Source organism: Arvicola amphibius, chromosome X, assembly GCF_903992535.2.
Source record: "Arvicola amphibius chromosome X, mArvAmp1.2, whole genome shotgun sequence".
NCBI lineage: Eukaryota > Metazoa > Chordata > Mammalia > Rodentia > Cricetidae > Arvicola > Arvicola amphibius.
Genome location: NC_052065.1, coordinates 134308331 through 134331926, shown reverse-complemented (window position 1 = coordinate 134331926; position 23596 = coordinate 134308331). Strand labels below are relative to the sequence as shown.

At 44.0% G+C, this 23596-nt stretch overlaps 1 protein-coding gene across 1 annotated transcript; it reads left to right on the top strand.

Annotated features, from left to right (window-relative positions):
* Positions 1 to 324: 324 nt before the first annotated feature.
* Gabre (gamma-aminobutyric acid type A receptor subunit epsilon) lies at positions 325 to 18623 on the top strand. Its single transcript, XM_038317243.1, has 9 exons — positions 325 to 380; positions 3939 to 5221; positions 5589 to 5656; positions 10846 to 11066; positions 11774 to 11856; positions 13125 to 13259; positions 16446 to 16598; positions 16720 to 16919; positions 17151 to 18623. Exons 1-9 carry the CDS (start codon positions 325 to 327, stop codon positions 17535 to 17537), a joined length of 2586 nt encoding a protein of 861 aa, XP_038173171.1. The 3' UTR covers positions 17538 to 18623.
* Positions 18624 to 23596: the final 4973 nt, after the last annotated feature.

Sequence of the window (23596 nt, the reverse complement as noted above, 5' to 3'; positions counted from 1 at the left end):
CCTCCTCACTCCTCCCGCCCCCCGCCCTGGCTGTCTGGCAGCGCCGCAGTGCTGGCTGCTGGGGGCCCTGGCGACAAGGCTCCCTCCTCTCCACCCCCCTGCCTGCCCGCCCCAGCCTTGCTCCCGGCTGCCGCAGTGGTCACGTCGTCGGAGATTTCCATCGGGGCTCAGGGGGCGGGCCCACGGTGCGGAGCGGAGCGCGGGCTGGGGCGGGGCGAGTGGGAGGAGTGAAAGTTGGAGCCCAACAAAACCATCCTCCTCTCTCTGAGCGGCCAGACCTGCGCTGCGACCTCAACACAGGTGGTCGCGCCAGGCAACGCCGAGATGTTGCTCAAAGTTCTCCTGATGCTCCTCAACATACTCCTGGCTCTCCAGTGGAGGTGAGTCTCTATCCCAGCACCCGAGAGCCCACTGTGTCCAGCAGGCTTCCGGGACCCCCGGGGTTTCTTGATCCCAGCTCCCGCTGTGCCAAGGCGTTGTCCTGATGGCAAGGCCAGCCTGGACCCTTGTCCCCTCGACGCACACCACCCTCTCATGTGCCCCCTTGTAGGAGGGCGTCCCGGGCTGACAACGGGGAGCTCGGGGAAGGCAGGTGGGACTGTCTTATGTTGGCGTCGTGGACTCCGCTTGGCCCTCAAAGCCCTGGAGCGGGCGGCCAAGCTGCAAGAGCACCTGGTTTCCTTTCACAGTCTACGCAGGAAGAGGGGAGAGGGCGCGCGGAAACATCTAGAGCTAGCGCGTACAACTCGGGGTGGCTGGAGACTTTGGGAAGGTGGATCCTGGGCTAAGGGGCCTGAGTGCCTCGAAATGCTTGAGTGTTTCCTATTCTGTTCACTCTTGCTCACATTTTTCCCCCGGAGCGCCTGCTGAGTACTAGGCAAGATGCCAGGCAACTCTGACTTTACTTGTTTCCCCATCCAGTCGCATTTTCTTCCAGTCCCAGGCAGGAGCCTGAGCCTTAGTTATCTCAGGGTTTCCATCCCTTCTGCCTCCCTTTTCCCAAGGCACCCTGCTTGGTCTTGGGGGCAGACCTGAGCAAGAGGCTGGAATGTTTATCTTTCCTGAGGTTTGTGGTTTGTGGCCTGGATTTCTAGCCCCCTCCCTTCTTCTGTTTTCCCTTGAGCAGTTAGCCTTCCTCCATTAATCCCCTGACCCTGGGCATTGGTAAAAAGAGTGTTCCTAGGATTTCTGGCGTTTTACGGTGGAAGATGACTGCTTCGTGTGCTTTTAAATTCCCTTTTCTTTCTTTCTTTTCATTTTGGAGACTGTTCTTCTGTGGGGTGTGAGCTGTCAGAAGTTTCTAGCTTCTTCATCTGTCGAAGTTTCTAGAAGTCTCCATGGCATATTTGGCTTGTGTCTTTTCATTTGTTTGCTTTGAGGAGGGGCAATGTGTCGTCTCTCCCCACCCCAGGTTATAGCCCCTCAGGGAGGCATATGTGGCTCTCTGCTGACTCCCTGGTGCCCTAAGGTGAGGCTGGCCTCTGCAGGGGCTTGGTAAATGTTTCTAAATGCGAATTAGCAATTTCTTGTTACCTATGTCCCTTTAGATGGGATTTTTCTGGGACAAAAGATGGCTGAGGATGAGGGAGGGGGCGTGAAGAAGAAGGGAGGGAGATGAGAGGGAAAAACAGCCCATCCGGCGGGGGCGGGGCGGGGGGGACAGACACTGACGTGTGCACACACTGTCAGCATGGCAACCTGTGATGTCAAGAAAGGGGAGGTGGCAGTGGAGTGTTTGGGGCCAAACTTCGATTTGATCCAGGCTCAGCTTCAAATCAGATGTATGATTTTGAGCATAGTTCTCCCCCATATGGTTTATCCATCAATAAATTGAAAAGGCCAGCATATTTGAGAAAGAAACCCGGGGCCTTCCTTGGGCTCCCTTGCTCTCATCTTCAGCCAGATTTGGAAGGTGGTAGTGCAGAGCTTCAGTCTCATCCAGGATTATCACATTTGGAGGGCTGTGGATGTCTGAAAAGTTTCCTTGGAAAATCCCACTAGGCCAATGTGCTTTTCTAGGCTTTATTCTTTCTAGCCTTAAAAAAAGAGCTTGGTGGCTTTTTGGAGATGGGTATGGATACACAGGAGCTTCTTAACCCCAAAGATCTCAAGGTGTGGCTGTTTGTTTACACTGACAAAAATCAAATTGAAGGATCACCCCCCCACACTCGTTATTTTCCTTGAAGGCCCAGTAGAGGGACTCTGATCCCTATTGTTGGCCCTTTCTCTTCAGAGACTTAGGGGATAAGCCTCCAGATGCCTCGGAGACTTGAAAAGCGTTAGGGAAGAAGATATCATCTAGAGATGGTATTTGAAAGTGGAAATGCTTTTCCCAAACCCAGTCCTTGCTTAGCCCACTATGGGAATTAGCCATTTCAGAAGTGGGAAATGGCACTAGCTTAGCACATCTGTATGCCAATTAAACTATTCTAAAAGCTCAGAACACTGTAGGAAAAATATGCACTTTGATGCTCAATTGTCTGTTCCCTGATCTGCAGCACAGGGACCTGCTCATCCTAGTATCTTGCTCCATTTTAGGGATTAACTTTGCCTGGTAGCTTCAAAATACTATTTTACAAGTGAAATACACAAATATGAAAACACAGTGATCATAAATGAACAACAGCTCAGTGAATTTTCTTAAAGTAAGCATAATTAGGTAACCAGCACCTCGATGATAAGGAAACAATCTCCCCTGCAGCCCCCAAGCCTCATCAAATGTACAGACTTCCTCAAGGAAACTGCTCTCTTGCCTTTCAACATCAAATGTTAATTAGTGCTGATATCTTTTTCAAATGCTTTTGATTGTATTTTTCAAAGATATATAGTAAACTGAATTTTCACATAGCCACCATCAGCCTTAATATTAATGAAGAAACCAATGGTCAATTATTTTCTCTGCCCCCTATCTACCAACCACCCATTTTAACATGGATTTTTTTAACGAATAACTCTCAGATGTTATATCATTTTGTATGTAAATATTGTAGTCATTAAGGGCTACAATAAAAATATCATTATCACAGCAAATATTTAAGAATGATTTATTCATGCTTCAGTTACTCTCTACTATATAATTTTTACAGTTTTGGTTTTAAAAATCAGGACTCAAGTGTTATCTACATATTAGCCAGTGGGATTTTTTTTGAGACAGGGTGGGATTTTTTTGTTAAAATGCCTTCTTATTGAATTAGAACCCATATACAGAAAGTTGTTGAAATAATAAGTCTACAACTGATAAGACATCACAAAATGACCAGAGTGGGGCCCTTTCATCCTGATCTCTAGCAGTATGGGGACTTTCATATATTAACAGATGAATTTCTAAAGTGTGGTTGTTATTAAAAATATTATCATTATTATTGCTATTGTCGTTATTGGCCCTGGCACCTAAGATGCTCTCCTATTGTTTATCCATTTCCTGGGTACCGTATACGGTATAGAGACAGCCACAAAGCCTGCCTTTCTCCACTCAATATGAGGATTAGGGAACCATGCCAGAAATTTTCAGTCCTATCTGCTTGCAAGAATTCCTCAGCAGCTCCTGGCCTTTGGCTTGCCCTGTCCTCTCAGGTGCTGAGGCTCGGGCAGTTGTAAGGCCTAGGTTAGTAACAGCACACAGCAGCTGATTGGCCAGAGTTCACGCAAACAATGCCCACCACTTGATTGCACACAAAATGGCCTCTGAAAATTTAGTCTAATGTTTGTTGTTGACTATTTTAAAGTAAAGAATTATGAAAGAAGGAGTGCATACAAAGCCAAGAAAGAGCAATAAGATTTAAAAGGAATTAGCAAGTTTCATTTGTAAGTGCCTCCTCAGTTACTATGACTATTCACTAATTAAGCCTTGTGTTGTAAATATTTTGGTTTCCTCCTGTCCCAAAAGACATCAGGCTGATTAGAGGCTAGAACTTAATTTTTTTGATCATATATTCTAGGGTTGGACCTCACGCTAACCTGGAGAATGAAAACGTAGTCTTCAGCCCTCAGCCTAGGCCTGTGCCTCAGCCTCAGCTTGATCCTGAATCCCCTGCTGATGATGATGTAGTCTTCGGCCCTCAGCCACAGCCACAGGCCAAATCCCTGGGCCATGATGTTGATGTAGTCTTTAGCTCCCAGCCTCATCCTTTGCCTCAGCCCCAGCCCCTGCCCCAGCCCCAGCCTGAGCCAGAGCCTCAACCCCAACCCCCGCCTCAGCCCCAGCCCCAACCGCAGCCCCAGCCCCAGCCCCAGCCCCTGGCTGGGCGCCAGCCTCTGCCCCAGCCCCTGCCCTGGCCCCTTCCTCAGCCCCAGCCAGAGCCAGAGCCGGAGCCCCAGCCAGAGCCCCAGCCCCAGCCTGAGCCCCAGCCTGAGCCCCAGCCTGAGCCCCAGCCTGAGCCTGAGCCCCAGCCCCAGCCCCAGCCCCAGCCTCAGCCGCCTGCTGGGCGCCAGCCTCTGCCCTATCCCCTGCCTTGGCCCCTGCCCTTGCCCGACCCCCAGCCTGAACCCCAGCCTCAGCCTGAACCCCAGCCTGAACCCCAACCTCAGCCTGAGCCCCAGCCTCAGCCCGAGCCCCACCCTCACCCTGAACCCCAGACCCCAGGCCAGCTCCAAGCTGGGCGCAAACCCAGGCCAAGGCCCCAGCCTGAGCCAGAGCCAGAGCCTCAGCCCCAGCCCCCGCCCCAGCCGGAGCCTGAGCCCCAGCCGGAGCCGGAGCCTGAGCCTGAGCCCCAGCCGGAGCCGGAGCCTGAGCCCCAGCCCCAACCGGAGCCCCAACCGGAGCCCCAGCCGGAGCCTGAGCCTGAGCCCGAGCCAGAGCCCGAACCGGAACCCGAGCCGGAGCCCCAACCGGAGCCCCAACCGGAGCCCCAACCGGAGCCGGAGCCTGAGCCCAAACCAGAGCCTGAGCCGGAGCCTGAGCCTCAGCAGGAGTCCCAGCAGGAGCCCGAGCCAGACCACCAGCCTCACCCCCAGCCACACCCCCAGCCACACCCCCAGCCAGACCCTCAGCCAGATCCTCAGCCAGAGCCCCAGCCAGACCCGGAGCCTGAACCGGAGATGGAGCCAGAACCCCAGAACCAGCAGGAGCTTCAGCCTAGTGGAAAGAAGCTTCCAGCAGAAGAAACAGAACTTGCTGCTGACTGCAAGACTGGGGGCTCAGGAGAGAAAATGACAAGAGCTTCTCGAATCCTTAGCACCATCCTAAGTAACTACGACCATAAACTGCGCCCTGGCATTGGAGGTATGTAAACAGAAGAAAGCCCTCTCCTCTCTGAAGGAAAAGGAGGTTTCGTATGTAGTTGTGGGCAATGAACATGGGTTATATATAGGTGGAGGTGCCACATACAGGACACCTTGGTCTGATGCACCAGGTAAGCCACAAGAACTCCTCTAGGTCAACACTTTCCCCTTCTTTGCCCTCAGTTTTTCCAATTCCAAAATAAGATTTATGACCTGAAGGTGTGTGTGTGCCTAACCTTAAAGCCCATGGGCTTTCTGTGAAAGAACAAAGGAAGTAGGGTTGGCCCTCTCCCCTCCCCTTTGATAACTCCCTCCTTGGTGCCATGCCTTTATGTGACATTTACTCTGTACTACTTCTTACCTTACAGAGAAGCCCACTGTGGTCAGTGTTGAAATCTTTGTCAACAGCCTCGGGCCTATTTCCACCCTAGACATGGTGAGTACAGAGCTTTGATGACAGCTTTTCCTAGATTGGGCACCGAGATAAGGGGCCTGCCAGTTACTCTTGCTTTCTGCTCTTTGTGTTACTACTACAAGAGGTGGGTTTCTGTTGTTGTTTTGGGGGTCAGGTGGGGATTTTTAGCCACAATTAATCTAAGAACATGAATGGAAAAGGTAAGTCTGCTGCCTGAAGAGGACCTTTGGAATTGTGACTCTAAACTTGAGTTTTTCATTCAAAGTAAAAACAATAAAATAACTTAAATACCACAATGGAATGTCTCTCTTTTGTCTGATTATTATGATGAACTTAAATCTATAGCTGCCTTTTCTTGTTGTCCCCATAATCTTTTCTTAATCCTTTTGTCTCCTTTTCTTTCCACTGTTATCAATATGATCCTCAGCTAACCTTCAGCATCTTCTATTTGAAATATGTAAATATATCCTTGCCCAGCCCTACTGAGCAAGTCTCCTCAGTGATGTGCCTCTGGTTTTTTCTTTTTTCCTTATTTATTTATTTGTTTGTTTTTGTTGTTCTATACATTTTTCTCTGCTCCCCTCCCTCCTCCCTCTCCTTCTACCTTCTCCCGTGACCCCCATGCTCCCAATTTACTAAGGAGATCTAGTCTTTTTTTCTTTCCTATTTAGATCCATATATGTCTGTCTTTGGGTCCTGTTTGTTGTCTAGGTTCTCTGGAGTTGTGGATTATAGGATGATGTTTCTTTGCTTTTTGTCTAAAAGCCAGTTATGAGTGAGTACATATATTTGTCTTTCTTAGTTACCTCACTCAATATGGTTTTTTTCTAGGTCCATCCATTCGCCTGCAAATTTCAAGATGAGTTCAACCCCATAATCTAGCAAGTGAAATAATCACACAGAAACTGTATTAATTAAATCACTGCTTGGCCCATTAGTTCTAGCTTCTTATTGGCTAACTCTTATATTAATTTAACCCATTTCTATTAATCTGTATATCACCACGTGGCTGTGGCTTACTGGGTAAAGTTCCCAGCTTCTGTCTCTGGAGGGTGGCTCCATGGCATCTTTTTGACTCCACCCTTCTTTTCCCAGCATTCAGTTTAGTTTTCCCCACCTAGCTAAGTTCTGCCCTGCCATAGGTCCAAAGTAGTTTCTTTCTTCATTAATGGTAATCACAGCACACAGAGGGGACTCCACATTACATGCCCTCTCCTATGATTCTTCTTTTTCACCCCATTGAAGTCCATAGACTGTGACCACACTATACTATGCAAATACCAGGACAACCTTGTACCACAGAGGGGGACTTTTGTTCAAGTTTGAGATGCCGTTGCTCTACTTTTTCACTCATTCAGGGTCCAGCTTGGATAACATCTTTTTCATGACAATTTCTCTGACTCACATAGCAGCTGATTAATCCCTTCATACACCATGTCCGTCTCTGAGCATTCACATTTTCATGGCTCACAAGTAGCTTATCTTTCTTATCTCGATTATTTCATGGTAACTAATTGTTTTATGTTGGTCTTGGTCTCTCTGTTATGAACTACTTAATGCTAAGAACATAGTATATGGTAGCTGACCAAATGAATTACAAAAGATGCTCTGCAAAATTCAGATGTGCAGTATCTGACAAAGAAAGGCTGTGGTAACCAGCTCCATAATGTTCATGACTTGGTTTGTCCAAAGGTAGAGCCAGTTTTAACATACTTATGCCTAATAAGCACTGTGTGATCTGGGTGAGTTGAGAGCTTTGATGTTGAGATGGGTGTTCCTGATAGATTTGGAGGTAAGTAACCTTAATGGAAAGCACGCTGTTTCCATAGAGTGAGTGAAAGAGTAGCTCAGAATGGCTTTTTTCCTTTTTTATTATGCTCTTTCTCTTTATTATGCCACTTTAAATTCTAGCAAGCTGACTCTTTTCTTTATTAATAAGCTTTCCACCTTCACCTAGTTAGTGTTGGCTAAATTTCATAGGCTTATAAGTAGGAGAGATCACACACATTGATAAATAACAACAAATGATCTAAATTGTTTGGTTCTGTATTCTGAATGTCCCATAAAACCAAAAAGCAGTGGCAAACTTGTCAGGCAATTTGTGTAGGTTATAATTTGGGGGAACTAGTTTCTATTCTCCGCAAGAGTACTTGTGGCAGCAAGCCATTAGCCCCACTTAAGCGCCATCTCTCCTTGTTCAACATCTATTAGTCTCTCTAGCACTAGCTTCATCTGAGCTTCTATTTATGCAATCTAATTATCTATAAGTCATTCAGCTAGATATCATACACAGAGCTGGGTCAGCATAGGACCAGCAGCCTGATTTATTTAATTGATAAGACTTTTTAAACCTTCTAAAGCCTTATATGATACATAATTCCCCCAGAAGTTTCAGCTTCTACATAGTTCTACATAATTCAATAAAATAGGTGTGTGTGGGGGGTCCTTGTGCTTGTTCAGCCTGCTTTCTTCTAATTCATTTGCTGAGGAGAACATAGGTGTCTAGCATATAGCCACAGATTCTGCCAATGCTCCAGCATGGATTATCTCTGTTGTTCTTCGTGGCAGTCAAGTACCCTTTTCTGACCTCAACATTTGAAGCTATTGATTGTCTCAGCAAGGTTTGTTGGTCAAAGGAATAGCAACCCATTCAGTGGAGTTGGTGAAGTGGATATTTGGCACCAGTCACTGGGGCAGGTAGAAGAGTAAAGAGAAACCTAAAACCATAGTGTTGTAATCAAATATTTCTACTCCCCTCCTTGTTTACCTCTGAAAACACCCAGTCTGTCCTTAAAAGCAGTGACTAGTCTGACAAAAACTTCCTGGTCACAGTACGTTGCTAATACTGGCTGGCTCTTACTATGGTAATTATTGCAGGTGATTCTAATTAAGTCAATTCTGAAACACAGCATTTCTATTTTAGCTAAACTAATCTCTAGTTCCCTGTCAAACTGAGGGAAAATTGAATCGCATACCATTAGTTATATGTTGATGTATGAGGAATTTATAATTGCTATCTTCTTAAACAGCAGTGGCATATTTTTTTTGAATATTGTATAGCAGACCTCCAGCACAGCTGCAGGAGACGCAAGTTCCCTATCACCCACCATACAGTGCGTGTGCTAGGATGCAGATGAGACTTGGCCAGCTACTGGGAAAGTGCAAATTCTTTGAAGGCTCTTTGTGAGGGTAGATGGAGTAGGGCAGGACAGAACATGACAGGGCAGGGCTGGGCATGATCAGGAGTTTGGCATTATCTGCCTGCTTTTCTAGTTTATTGTGGTAAAAATGTTGCCCTTTCTTGCTACCAGCAGTCGAGTGACTGCTTCCACAACTTATTGCCCCAGTGCAGTAAAGGCCAGCAGGGATTTCGTTCCCTTTGCTCTGAGGGTGCTAATGTCCTTTAGCTTCCGGTCACAATGTCTTACTCGTGATGAACAAATACTCTACCACTGAGGTATGTCACTGGCCTCTTTTTGTAATTATTTTGTAACTTATGAGGCATGGTCTTACTCATTTTCCTAGGCTGGCCTTGCTTCAATCTAGCCCAGGCATGACCCAAACATTTCATCCTCCTGCCTCAGCCTCCCAAGTATCTAAGATTACAGGCCCGTGTCATGAGACCCATCTGATACTTGTTCTTTAGTGCAAGATTATTCAGGAAAGACCTGGGAAAGTTGGACTTTGATACCCAAAGGACATTTTTTGTGGTGCATGTGAAGAAAACAAATGGCAGGGTAAAGCTAGAGTAAAGCTAGGGTAACGGTGCTCTGAGTGGCAGAGCCGCTGTAATCACTGCCTGTGGAACTTTGCACATCTTATCTGAGTCTCAGTTTAACTTCTTCTAAAATTAATTTGGCAACCTGCCTTTAATTGTGCTGCGGCATAGCTCTGGTGCTTGCTTCAAATTAATTACAATTGTCTTGCCATCTGTGTATTGACCTACAAGCTTCAGCCACGTGAACTTCTTGCTTCTTGTACGTCTTATTAAATATCCTCCTAGATGTTTAACAGACAGTTTATGGGATTCATCATATGTAGAGACCACATGATCATGGAACTATCTATTCATGTGCACACACTCTTCAGAGATTATATGGGCACTTATTTGAAAGGAAAAATAAAGCAAAGCACAAGCATAATTCTCCTTGTTAAAAAATGACAATAGATAGACATTTTTCTTGTGAGTCAATTTGTTTCATTTTAAAATATAATTCTGTGAAATGAATGGTTGGGTTGATTTAATAGCTCTGCGCCATGAATAAAAGCTGAAAGGGAACCTTTTCTGTGTACAACGAGTTGTGTGTGCTTATACATTTCTGAGCACTTTTGAGCTGGGATTTTTGGTTTGCAGTGTATGGGCTGAAAAAGTGTTGACAGAGTAGGAACAGCACTATGGCCCTCTATAGCTACAGTGAATACTGAGCTCATCTGGGTAGTGATCCACCATAGCCCAGGGATTTATTGATGAAGGCAATGTGCATATTTGAGAATATTACTCTCTTTTCAGAACATTTGACATTGGAAAATTCCTGCATCCAAACATATGTTGCTTTACTTTTTGTAGTCCTAGGTGGGTGCAACTTAAGGGTCTGTCTATGACATGAGGCCTTTGCCTACTGGTAGAGAGAGGAGAGGCCATAGAAGACAGCAGAGCTGTTTGAGGGAGCTTCCCACAAAGATGAGGCAGAATATTTACAACTTTGAGATTATCCCAGGCTTTGTAATGAGATCCCATATCAAACAACAAAACAAAAATGATGAAATGTCACTTCTGGAGATTCGCTCTCCAGAACAGGATTTAGTCTTCCTTTGCATTCTTCTACAAGGCACAAAGGAATTTTGTATAAGAAAGTAGAATGTAGCGAACTCATTTGTCACAACCCTTTCTACAGTTCTGAGCTGTGGAAGAATAGCATTAATCACCATATAATGTGGGGACTTTACTCTCTTACTTGTGGCAATTGAGCACGAGGTCACTGATTTCTTGGCTGTGTTAATGTCTGAGACCCTTTCAGTCATGAGACTGAAAGAACTGGATAGAAAAAAAGGAACTCCATCCCTCTTCTGCTTCTTGGGCCAGTGTATTGTGTATTCTACTATGCTGTCTTCAGGGTTCCATGTTAAGTATTAACAAACATCCCATTTGCATGTGACTAGCCATTGTCTACTTAGCCCCAAGTATATGGTTTTCTGTCCCTTCCCACCAGGAATATTCCATTGACATCATCTTCTACCAGTCCTGGTATGATGAGCGGCTTCGTTACAATGACACCTTTGAGACCCTTGTTCTACATGGCAACGTGGTGAAACAGTTGTGGATCCCGGATACCTATTTTAGGAATTCTAAGAGGACTTATGAATACGATGTCACCATGCCCAACCAGATGGCTCTCATCCACAAGGATGGAAAGGTGTTGTATTCAGTTAGGTATGTCAAACCTTTAGTGTTTCATCTCCTAGGACTCTCTCACTCTTTCAGAAAATTTTAGCTAAGGACTCTTAAGTAGATATATCATCTTGAACAATATTCCTAAAAACCTGTGCAACTTTTCTAGACCAGGAATTCAATCTCTTCCTATGCAGATATAGATACTAAGATCTTAAAATAAAAGATACTGCTTAAATACACATTTCAAGCTTGTGACAAACATGTGAGCTGTTCTTTGCCCCACAGTTCTTAAAGATGCCAGCATGACTGCATTGCCTGGACAATTCCATCCTAAGTGGGCACTGTATATAAGGACACGTCCACGGTGGTGGAATTGTCCAGGCAGAGTAGAAATACATCGGTTGAAGAGGTGTCAAGACTAGGCTACATAACTTGAATGCCTGGAAGGAGATTCTCGTATCAGCAGTGTGGAGCATGGAGGTGGTGGAGAAGAGTATGGGGGTAGAGCATAGAGCACTGGGCTGAGCAAGCAAGAACAATCAATCTAGTCGGTTCCATGTGCTTCTCTGATGATGGAGCCCAGTAGTCAGATATTAGAAGATCTTCTTCCCTCTTTGTATCACTCCTTTGAGCTTTTTGTCTTAAATTCTACTGATGCCATTCATTGGAGGTGATCCCCTGGTCAGTGTTGAGTGAATACCTAAGTGCCCAGAGCCAGCCTAACGAGGCTCCTTTCTCCCTTCTAGGATGGCCATTGATGCGAGCTGCTCACTCCACATGCTCAAATTTCCAATGGACTCTCACTCTTGCCCTCTGTCTTTCTCTAGCTGTGAGTACCTTCTTAGGTTTCTGGGGATCCAGAGATATGCTGGGCCCCTCTTTTTCTCATCTTTACCTTTTACATTTTCTGCTTCTGCTTTTGTTCCTGTGACAATGCCAAAGTTGCTGCAAGCCTCCATCTTCCGTCCTCACCTCCTTTCCTGCCAACAAAGCTGTGTTTGCATTACCTTGGCTTTATGTTGGATTCTTCCCTCACCCCTGCTCTACCTTAAGCTAGTCCCCTGCTTCTGAAGTGTACCTGAAGTATGTCTGCTCCTCTCCATTTCTGCCTTGATTCGGGGCTTTATCATCTTCTGCTTGAACTTCTGCAACATCTTCACTTTGAAACAGAACATATCCTAAGATAAATTCATTGTCTTTTCCCAACTCCTGCCTCCAAAACAAATGTGTTGCTTCTGTGTTGCTATTAGCCTCATTGAAGGAAACCATCACCCACCCAGCTGTCCAAGCCAAGAACTCTGACACTCCCCTCTCGTTAACCTCCTACATCTACTCAGTGCACACATGCTGCTAGTGTTCCCTCTGAATCTCTATCGATCCCACCTATTTCTCTGCTTTCTGAGCTCTCATTCCTGCCTTTGCTCACTTTGTTGTGTCTAAGACTACTGCACTAGCGTTCCATAACTGGCACCATGCCAACATGCTTACACACTTACATTAGAACCAGAGTGACCCAGCTAAAACACCATGTAAACCAGGTCACTTCCTCATTTCAAATCTTTCCTTAGCTGTCATGGCTCAATTCTAAATTCCTTAAAAATGAACCTTCATGACCAGACCCCTGCTGCTTTCTGTGACAAAACCCATCTGTGAAGTGGAGTCGCCCTAAAATTTTGCTGTTTCCATGTTTCCCTCTCTGTGCTTCCCTTTCATGCTTTTCAGCCGCATCTATATGGAGGATGTTTACTTTCCCAATTTAAAGGGAAGTCTTTTCCAAGTGTGTCCCCAAGTGAGTGATCTTTCCCTACTTTGCCCATTGTTCCGTGGACAGCTCCAAAAATCCCAGCTGTGTGGCCTTACTCAACGAAATGTGAATGCTGGAGGGGTAAGTTCATGGCTTACTCTTCTGTGCATTCAGATCCCAGGGCAAATGTGCTTATTGAATGGACTCCAACAACCAGGCCAGAGGCAAGGTCCCAAAGCTCGTGAAGCTAGTGTCAAAACTCCAAACCATGGCTAAAGCTGACACTGTGCTCGTGGGCCACTCCACTGAGCTTCCCAGCCTCATTCACTCCTCTTTTCCTTGTTGATTTTCAGTTTCCTATGATGAGCATGAGATAATCTACAAGTGGGAGAATTTCAAGCTTGAAATCAATGAGAACGCTTGGAAGCCATTCGACTTTGATTTTAGAGGAATGTACAACAAAACTGAAATCATCTCCACCCCTGTTGGTAGGTGTCCAGAGGGAGCTCAGGTTGGGCAGAGTCTGAGGGAATAGTACCAATACCTGGAAATGGCTGTCTGTATAAATACTATGTAAAGAACACATGGAAACACTGTGTAGGACATCACTTCTCTCTTACACATGCTAAGCACTTACAACTGTTTGCAGAGGAAACTGAGACTTTGTAGCTATGTCTCAGTCTTATCTGCAAAGATGTAAGTGCTTTGCCAAGCCCCTTGCAAGATGAGGTAAGTAGATTCATTTTTGTGACTTTTGGAATATTCATTTGTCTTTATTTTTTAGACCCTTTGGGTTCAATGTCTTTCTTATGTCACTGGTTTACTTAGACACCATTGGAGAGGAGGGAGAGGAGGTACTTGTGTGATTTATCTTCACTCAGAAGTAATCCAAGCTGGTTGAATGGGAATCAAGTTCCACCCTAGCAGGAGGGAGAAGGGGAAGCTAGCATAATGATGGCAGCTAGTTAGGGTTGGGTAGTAACTCAGCTGCAGCGCCTGCTGCAGCAACATTATCTTAAAGAAGCAACTGTGAAAAGCACAGATTACCACCAAAGAATTCATAGTGAAATAAACATAGGCATGGTGATATTTTTATTTTCTGATCTTTTCCTAACAAAATGAAAGGGGCAGATTCTGGGTCTCTTAATTTGTAGCTCCTGAATAGATGTGAGCATCTTTGCTTGTATTCCTAGGTGATCTGAATGAGGAGCCAAGGAATCTTCCCAGGGTAGCTCTGAGAGCAACCCTGGACCCTCTTCACATGTACTGACAAGAAAGTGGATGGAGCAGGTCACCCAGCCAGCCTTTTGTCATGTGAAGCATTTGGCTTTGCTACTGTGTGCTGACACAAAATCTGCTTTTGCCACTATTGGTCACTGGGTGAGGGACGCTCACGCTTACCTGGCTAAAGCTTTGCTTGCATAGTACTAGGCAGGGGATGGATGCTGCTTTACAAATGCTTTTCCTTCTTCATGGGGAGCTCTGAGAAAGCCACTTTGCTTCTTTTGGCTTTGGGATTCTTGCTCTTCTACTAGATAACCATGGACCTGCCTCTTAGCTCTCTGGCCCTCAGTTTCTCCAGATAGGTGGAGACCCATCATCAGAACTGTCAGAGACAAGGCTCAGGGGCTTTCAAGTCACTAGTGGTTCCGTTTAGTAGATGATTTGCACATTGTTTCAAAATGGTGCCCTAGTGACTACAAAGCCCCAGAGCCAGGATCATCGGTAAAGCAAAGGCAGTGGGTAAGCACCAGCTCTCCCTGTGGAGACAATAATAGGTCTTCTCTTCTGCTAAAGATAACCTGTTCTTAACTCATGCTTTCTCCACTACCAGGGTTATCTTTAAACAAGTCCCAACTCTGCCAGTTCAACCCTGAAGCATCTCCTTCCAGCTAGAACACAAATATACTCATTCTTCAGGGTTCAGAATGCAGCAATGCCCTACAACTTGGCCTGCATTGGGACCTTAGAGCAGAGGCTCTGCTTCAGGAGCTTCTCAGAAAGTAGAGCCCTGCCTGTAGTAAGTGAGCCATCCTTTACTGATGGTTGTTGAGCATATGAGGAAATTTTGCCATCATCAGGAGTTCAGCATCTTGCAGAGACTTCTTCCTTCTCTAGATAGTTCTTCCTATCAAGAAATTCTTCTTGTTCATCTGTAATGAGAATCTTTGGGATGTTTACTCATCAACCTAGTTCTTTTCCCTTACAACTATCCAGTTTACGCTAACTGATGTCATTCTTCCACTATGTCAAATTTAAAGGCCTAGTGCCACTGTCATAGCTTTGCTTTCTTCTGTTCTGTTGGGACTATGCTCCCCAATTCCTTCTCTTCTCTTTCTCTTCAATGTCTTCAGTTCACGAATCTTCTGGACAGTCTTTTTAATTTTGTCTTTTTGACAGTGCTATTAACAACCATGATCTGGACAAAAGCAGGTAAGAGCAACAATCATCTTTAATACATTTTTTTTGTCTTTGCTGCCAGCTCTAGACATCTTTCTTCCTTTGGTTTTCCTTCTTCGCTCATCAGAAAGAAGGAAACACATGTTAGTATCCTTCTCTTGGCAAATTTCCAACTTTTAATAAATTAGGAAATTTCTTCCTTAGTCAGAATAAATTTAAAGAACAAGAAATCCAGCAGCATAATAACAACCATATTAACTCAGATGTGAAGGGAGTTTTAAGTCACAGTCAAGACTCCAAGGCAGAAGAGCTAATAATTTGGTCACTCTGGCTAGTAGCATAGCGTGGTCTGGTGTGGTGCCGGAGGCATTCTAGTGTGAAATATACTGCTACTCGGGAACCACGTTTTCCACTGGTCCCAGAGCACTTTTTGCCATTTCTCACAAGAATATAGAAACTTTATTCATCCAGTACCAGTGCTTCTGACAGCTGGAGCAAAGGCCCACTCCAGCCTCGCCAGCACCTGGTCTGTCTCCTGGAGTGTCTTCAGTGTAGACAACTGGTGTTGGAGTCTGCTTTCTTTCCAGGGCTATTGCCCATGGGTTGGAGTCTGCTTTCTTTCCAGGGCTATTGCCCATGGGTAGCAAACAGCACTGAATAACATTACCTTTCATGTTATTCCAGGCTTGGTTGGTTATGGGCTAAGCTGAAGGCTTTACATGAGCTCTTCCTGGTAGGGACTTGAAAGTCCACGTAATTCAAAGTCACAGAAGTCTATAACATCACAGAAGTGGAAATTCAGGGCCTGGCTTCACAGAAAAGTCATAGTTAAAGCAATTTAGTATCCAGTATCATGTGGAGAGTAAAAATGATGCTCTGGGCAAACCAAGTATGAAGTCATAATACCATAAAGAGTGTTAGAGACAGCCTGCGTAACAGAAGTCATAATACTATGAAGAGTGTTAGAGACCATATGCGTAACAGAGTATGCCAGCTGGAGCTACATATTTAAGCAGCTTCTAACAGACCCATTGCTATTGAGAGGAAGAATAATTAAGTGAGAGGATTTATTAATACTCTCATGCTGACTTATCTCTCAACTGGCCAGGTGTCTTAGAGTAAGTCTCCCCTCTGGGCTTCTACTGTATTGCATTGAAAATAGTGTGCCTTTATTCTCGAACTCTGGTAGGATGTCCTTGAGCTGGACAGTGAAATCCAAGATATTTATGTGGTGTTAGACATCAGGCCAGAGCGGTGTGTTGTATGTCTTTCAGGTGACTTCATGGTCATGACCTTCTTCTTCAATGTGAGCAGGCGGTTTGGCTTCATTGTCTTTCAAAACTATGTCCCTTCATCTGTGACCACAATGCTCTCCTGGGTCTCCTTCTGGATCAAGATAGAGGATTCTGCGGCCAGGACCTCTGTAGGTAAGAAAGTAGTTTGTTTGGGCATGTGTCAGAAGAAAAATACTTGTTTCTCCTGCTATTCTGTAAGCAGTTTAATGCATAGATCAGGAGCTTAGCCCACCTTCACTCCTTGCTCTTATAGGAGTCAGTTCTGTAGTCACCATGGCCACGCTGGGCACCCTTTCCCGTAAGAATTTCCCACGTGTCTCCTATTTCACGGCTTTGGACTTGTATATTTCCATTTGTTTCGTCTTGTGCTTCTGTACTCTACTAGAGTTTGCTGTGCTGAACTTCCTGATCTACAACGAGACGAAACGACAGACTTCTCCAAAGCTCTACCATGTAAGTACCGGGTGTTGGTGTGGGCGGCAAAGCTTTAGATGAGGGTACTAGCTTCCCAAGTGATTGGAAGTTCCCTGGGGTTGTGGAGGAAATAAACCTCCTGGTGTGATGGTGGAAATTCCAGAGGGCTCAGAACTAGTATGGCAAGTGTAGTTTCTAGGGAATTCTAGGCAACCTTTACTCTTGATTCACATCTCCTGGATTGTTTCCTTCTTTTTTTCTCTGTTTCAGCTTCCATCTGGTAGCCATACTAATACACGTACTCGTGCTCGTGCACGAACCCGAGCTCGTGCCCGTGCCCGTGCCCTCCAGCAGCAGGAAGTGTTTGTGTGTGAGATCATCACCTATGATAGGAATGCTGATGAGGAGCATCAGTATTGCCCAGTCCAGCAGTCACGAAGACCCCAGTGTCCCCGGAGGCGATGTGACAGAAGCTATGTGTGCTTCAAGGTTCTCAGGAGATACTTGTGCATGGCTCCTGGTTGTGAAGGCCGCACCTGGCAGCGGGGCCGCATCTGCATCCATGTTTACCGCCTGGATAACTACGCACGCGTGCTTTTCCCTATTACATTCTTTTTCTTCAATCTGATCTACTGGCTGATTTGCCTTAACCTGTAGGCTCCAGCTGGTAGCTCATGGGGCAGCCTCTGCAGTTCCCCAAGAGGTGCCAAGCCCCTTTGCCAAAGGAGTTGGGAGATAACAGCAACAGCATCAGAAGTACCTAGAGAGAGTTTTTCCTAACCTGGTTCACACACACACACACACACACACACACACACACACACACACAATCTCTGTAGGAGGTGAGGAACAAGCAAGTGGGCATATTTGGGAAAGTAACCTCTCTCTGTTGCTGTGCTATCTCCGTCTCCCCACCTGCCTCCATCTGCAGTCCCAATTCAGTTCCCTTCATCCAATGGGTATCTATTTGTGTGTGAAATATTTGTAATTTCCCTTGCTTTGTATGCCCCCTTCTTCCTTCTCCTTGACCTTTGTGATTCGTTCTATAACTTCCCCAGTGACTTTCCCAGCCCTGATCCAGATGCTAGGCTTTGGTGACTCACTGGGACCAAGAAACTGAGTACATTCTGTTTGGCAGCAGCCATTACCTGCCACTGATTGGTGCTCACCTCAGGCACAGTCTAAATGTTTGACTGCTTTCTTGGCCCCTGGACTCAAAAGCCAGTCCACTGCCATCCCTGGGGTACTCACACAATTGCAATCAATTGAACTCCCTTAAATTTATATAGACTTTTCCCTTTGGAAAAACACTTTTGACAAACCATTTCTATTTGGAGTCTTGTTCTAGCCCTGTGACATCTTTGGGCACAGTTTGTTCTCCATTTGCAGATGGCAACCTTGAGGTACAGATTTCTATGTGACTGTGGGTCTTGCTGAAAGCCAATCAAGTGCCCCCTTGTCACCTGCTAAAAGCACATGGCAGGGCTAGGAATCTCTGATCACCATGACTCAGTTTTGTTTCCCCTGCTGGCACCCCAGTGGCAGGGCATAGAGTAATGACAGCCCCCTGAAGCATGGACCTGCTCCTAACTAGGCCTGAGGTGACCAGACTGCTCTGTAGGTTGAACTCCTGCCACCAGTAACCCAGTGAGATGAGTTTGTACGTGTCCCAATGCTTGTATATGCTGAACAGAATCTGTGTCTGTACTCTGTGGGGGAGGGGGGATTGGGAAATCCATCTGCTTTTCGTCACCATCATCTGTAAAGGGGAAATATGTAAATAAAGGTATCAGCAAAGCATTCAAGATGTGGCTGATTTTTCTCTCCCTCTTCCAAGCTTATTTTTAATTAAATCTATTGCTTGACATAAATAAATCTATTGCTTGACATGAGAGAATCAAATAATAGAGAATCTTATATACATACCAAATTCATCCTGATCAGGATCATGCCCAGTACCCTCTCTTATCTCCCTTCTGCTCCTGCCAAGCCCACTTCTCCCTCCATTTTCAAGTGTGTTTTCTGTTTGGTTGCTTTTGTGATCCCTTGAGTAACAAGGGCTGCCTAAACATGAACATGTCTTCTACTCACCTACCAGACATGTGCTAAGTACCCTTCTCTCATTAGTAGTTATAAAATGGACAGAGGCACCAACCAGTATGTGTGGCTGCCTTCATACATCCCTTGACCTACTTTCATTCTCTCTGTGTTCCCTTTGTAGTGCTTTTCACTCTTGCGCCTACCTTATTAGAAAGTCCCAAGATGCCAACAGGTTCAGATCATCTCACACAATTCCCGATGTATAATCCTGTGAAGAAGGAGATGCTTTGGCACAAAGAAAGAAGACATTTTCTTTCTGTCACACAACCCACAACTTGTAGAGTCTGTCATACTGTCTGTCAATAGTGGAGTGAAGTATATTCCACAAATCTTAATACCCTTGCCCCAAATAGTCATTTGTTGAGCTGGAGAACTAAGTTGTTTAACTCTCAAAAGAAGTCTCTGAAGGTATGTATTGAGAAATGTTAGCCCTTGTATCCTGTGACACTTCTATATCAAACAATAACAAAAGTGTGAATAGCTAACACTTTTGTCATAACATTCTTACTGTGATGTTCAACTACTTTTTCTTACAAGAAACCTATATACCTGACGTGCCAACATGGGAATGACCAAATCCACTTAAAAACCTGAGAGAGCTTGGGAAATTATTCTAGATAAAAAAAAAAATAGAGTTAAACACGGCTTCTTGATAGCAGCACTTTCTCAGGTGGGCTCTGCTTGCTAGAGGCAAGTGCTCTCATTTAAGAGAGGCTTCCTGACTCGGCTTTAGCTACAAAACCTTGCAGCTCTTTTAAGAGGTCTTGCCACAAAACTCTTAAATGGTGTTGATGAAAAGCTGACTGCATACTTTTGGGTGATGTCAGGGACCTTGAAACTCCGTAGAGTTGTAGCAATAAACATGGCTCCAGCCGGTACCTCTGTCATGAGGCCAGACTCTCAGAAAAAAACTAAGGAATGGGCTAGATCCAGCCATCAAAGACACGGCTTTAATTTTAGCCATATTGCTTAATGAATTAAAGACTCATGTGGTCAGAAAAAGAGAGACACACAGTAAAGATACATTTAAAGACAAAAAAATCTCTAAAAGGTTCACTGTGTTTAAAAATATATGTAGGCTTGGGAGAAAAAACAGGATAAAGTACTCAAAAGAAAAAAAGAGAGTAGTTGGGTGTGATGGCACATACCTTAAATCCCAATACTTGGGAGGCAGAGGTAGACAGATCTCTGTGAGTTCAAGGTATAGTGGCGCACACCTTTAATCCCAACACTTGGGAGGCAGAAGCAGACAGATCTCTGTGAATTCAAGGACAGTCTGATCTACAGAGTGAATTCCAGTACAGCCAAAGATACATACTCAGAGAAACCCTGTCTCAAAAAGTCAAAAATTAAAAGTAAAAATAAAAGAAATCAAGTTTAAAATAAAGCCATGTAAAGATGAAAAGTACACAGAGAGTCTGGATGCTGTATGTTATTTTGTTGTCTTTGAATTGCATGACTTCCGAGGAAAGAGTAACAGCTACTAAATGACATTTGTTTATAAATGCTGCTGAATTCAACATATATATTTTGAAAATGCCTTGACTTTAAAATAACAGTCAAAAGATATGTTACTTTGGAGAAGAGGTTTCACTTTTGTTTCCACAAGAAATGAGAGGCTGTGGATTCAATCTGAGGTTTAACCAAGGAACACCCCTGGGAAATCTCTGGGAAGAACAGATGGCCCAGATGTCTGAGTTATACATCCAGAACAGTTTCAAGACTGCTGATTGAGATGATCAAGCCTCACAGAATATTCCATTCAGGACTTGACCATAATTCAAAATTTTCTTTAGGTCCCCATAAGATTATCAGTGTTCCCAATCAGCAGGAAGTAGCCTATAAAACTATGCCCACATTCCAAAAAAAATGGATTATGGATATTTATCCTTCTTTAGAGTATTGTTTGCAAGATGTTATGGATAATGGTCTGGACGGACAAAAAGCTAAACAAAGGATATTAGATTCAGAGTTCTTGTTTTGGGGTTTTTTTTTAAGGTGGAGAAGTGCTGTGGGACAATGGTTTTACCCTGTAAAGATTTGTTTCTTGTACTTGTTTAATAAAATGCTGATTAGTCAGTAGCCAGGCAGGAAGTAGAGGCAGGACAATGAGAACAGGAGAATTCTGGGAGAGGAAAAATTCAGTCTGCAGTTCATGACCCAGGCACAGAGGAAGCTGGACACAGAGCAAGCAAGATGTGACTGCCTTACCAAAAAAAGGTACCAAGCCATGTGGCTAACACAGACAAGTATTATGGGCTAATATAAGTTATAAAAGTTAATAAAGCCTGAACTGATAAGCCAATCAGTTTATAATTAATATAGACCTCTGTGTGTTTCTTTGGGGCTAAACAGCTGCGGGACTGGGAGGGACAGAAAAACCTCAGTCAGCATGTGCCCTTGGATTAGAGATGTAGAGTGTGTGCCTACCATGCACAGAGCCCTAGATTTAGCCCCCAGTGCTACAAAAATATAAAAGTATATCACTCCTACTCCATATTTTCTGATGTCCTAACCTACTGCAAATACACTTGGAACATGTGATGTTTCCTCCTTTTCGCATTTTAGATTAAAAGACACAAGGGAAAATGGTCATCTGAATCCTAAGAAAGTAAATTGTGAGCACACACACTTAAATGTGCTTTGAAACATCAAAATAGCACAAATCAGATTCCATAATTGTTCTATGAAAAAATGTACGATACCTAATGCCCCTATTTGTAGGTCTTAAAAAACAAGTAATCAAGTGTTTAAAAATGAGAAAATTGAAATAGTAACTGGGCATGCACCTGAAAAAGTAATGAGGAAAATATATTAGTAAAACCCATAAAATGCAGCTAATAGTAAATTTATATAAGGCAATCTTAATGTAGGCATTTTAGTTACTAAATACAATGGAAGACAAGAAGCTCAGCATCAAAATCTAGACACTAGAAAGGATGAAAACACTACATCACAGAAGTATGTGGTGAGGAAGAATTTTTAGTATAAACAGTATAGAGACAACTCAGGCATTTGAAACACAATAAAACAGCCTCTTTCCTTTCATATTCAAATTAAAGATGCTTGTTTCCATGAGAAAGGGAAAAGGGGAGAAAGCAGAATAGAAGGTGAAGATGAGTAAAATTTATTTTATCTATGTTTTAAAAGACAAAATCCCTCTAGGGATAATATTGGTATGTTTACATACTTGAGGTAGGAAAGAGCCTTTGAAACATGACATAAAATACCAGATACTGTAAAGGAAATTGTTTAAAATATTTCATATAAAAACTAACAAAAACCAAAAAGTATACAGAATAAAACAAATACACAGTCACAGGTGAGTTTTCGGTGAACATAGTTTCCAAGCTTGAGACAGATATAATTTTTTAGGTGTATCTTTGTATATGCGGGTGGGGGTGGCGAGTGTAGGTCATTACACTAGTATAAGTAAGGAAATCATGAAAGCAGAGGTGTTGATCTAGGAAGGACAAAAGAATGTGTGTGTTTGTGTGTGTGTATGTGTGTGTGATATGAAACTGAGAGAAGGGAACTAGCCAGAAAGAGGGAAAGGTGTGGGCAAAAGGATGAATTCTGACAAAGTATATGGTATGCATGTATATGTGTATGAAAACACTATAATGAAAACCATTACTTGGTATGCTATATTTTATGGCATTTATTTTCTTATTGTCAGGTTGTACAATTGTAAATCAGAGAAAAACTTGCAGGAGTCAGTCCTCCCCTTCTACCATGAGAGTTCTGGGAACTGAACTCAAGTAATCAGGTTTGGTAGCAAGCATCTTTACCCGCTGAACAGACTCTAGTAAAGAAAAGCAAACCTAGGTATAAAGTCAAAACGAATCCTAGACAGTTTTTAAGAAGCTTGGTGTACCCAAAGTGCTTCCAAGTGACGGAATGAATTCCTTCAAGACTTCTCACATCCTACTGGTCTCTTTTGCTGATAAGGGTAATGGATAAATAGGCCTTAGTGATAAAGTAGCCATCCTGTGGGAATTGCTTAAAACCTGCAGTCCTGCAAATCAAATTACTGTCCAGTTACATTGAATTTCAGATAAATTTTGGTATGAATATGTGTGGCACAAATAATAAAAACCCAGAGACAGATATTGGGATTCAACCTGAAGATCAGAAAAGCAAAGCAGCCAGGCCACTAGAGAGTTCTTAACTCTAAGAAATCCTTAGGCTGTAAGATTCCTGCCACCAGGAATCTCAGAATGAGACTGGGCTGAGAACTGTCTCTTTTCATCTTATGTTCTTCTCTAGTGCTGGGATTCAAGCCGTGAACCACTACTTCTAGGCTTCTATGGCAAACTAGTGTGGCTACTGGGATTTAAGGTGTGTGCCACCACTGCCTGGTCTGTATGGCTGACCAGTGGGGCTGTTTTACTCTCTGATCTTCAGTCAAACTTTATTTATTAAAATACAAATGAAATATCACTACAAATATGCTTCCTTGGAAGCCATGTTTTCCTAAGGGAATGTTCCTAATCCAAGACTGAGTACAGCAGCACTTTCAGAGTAAAAGTTCTCTCTTGAGTCCCTCCTCCTTTACTGTTCAAAAGCATCCCACTATTCTCATCCCATCTTGGCATGTGCTTCCAAGATGACCT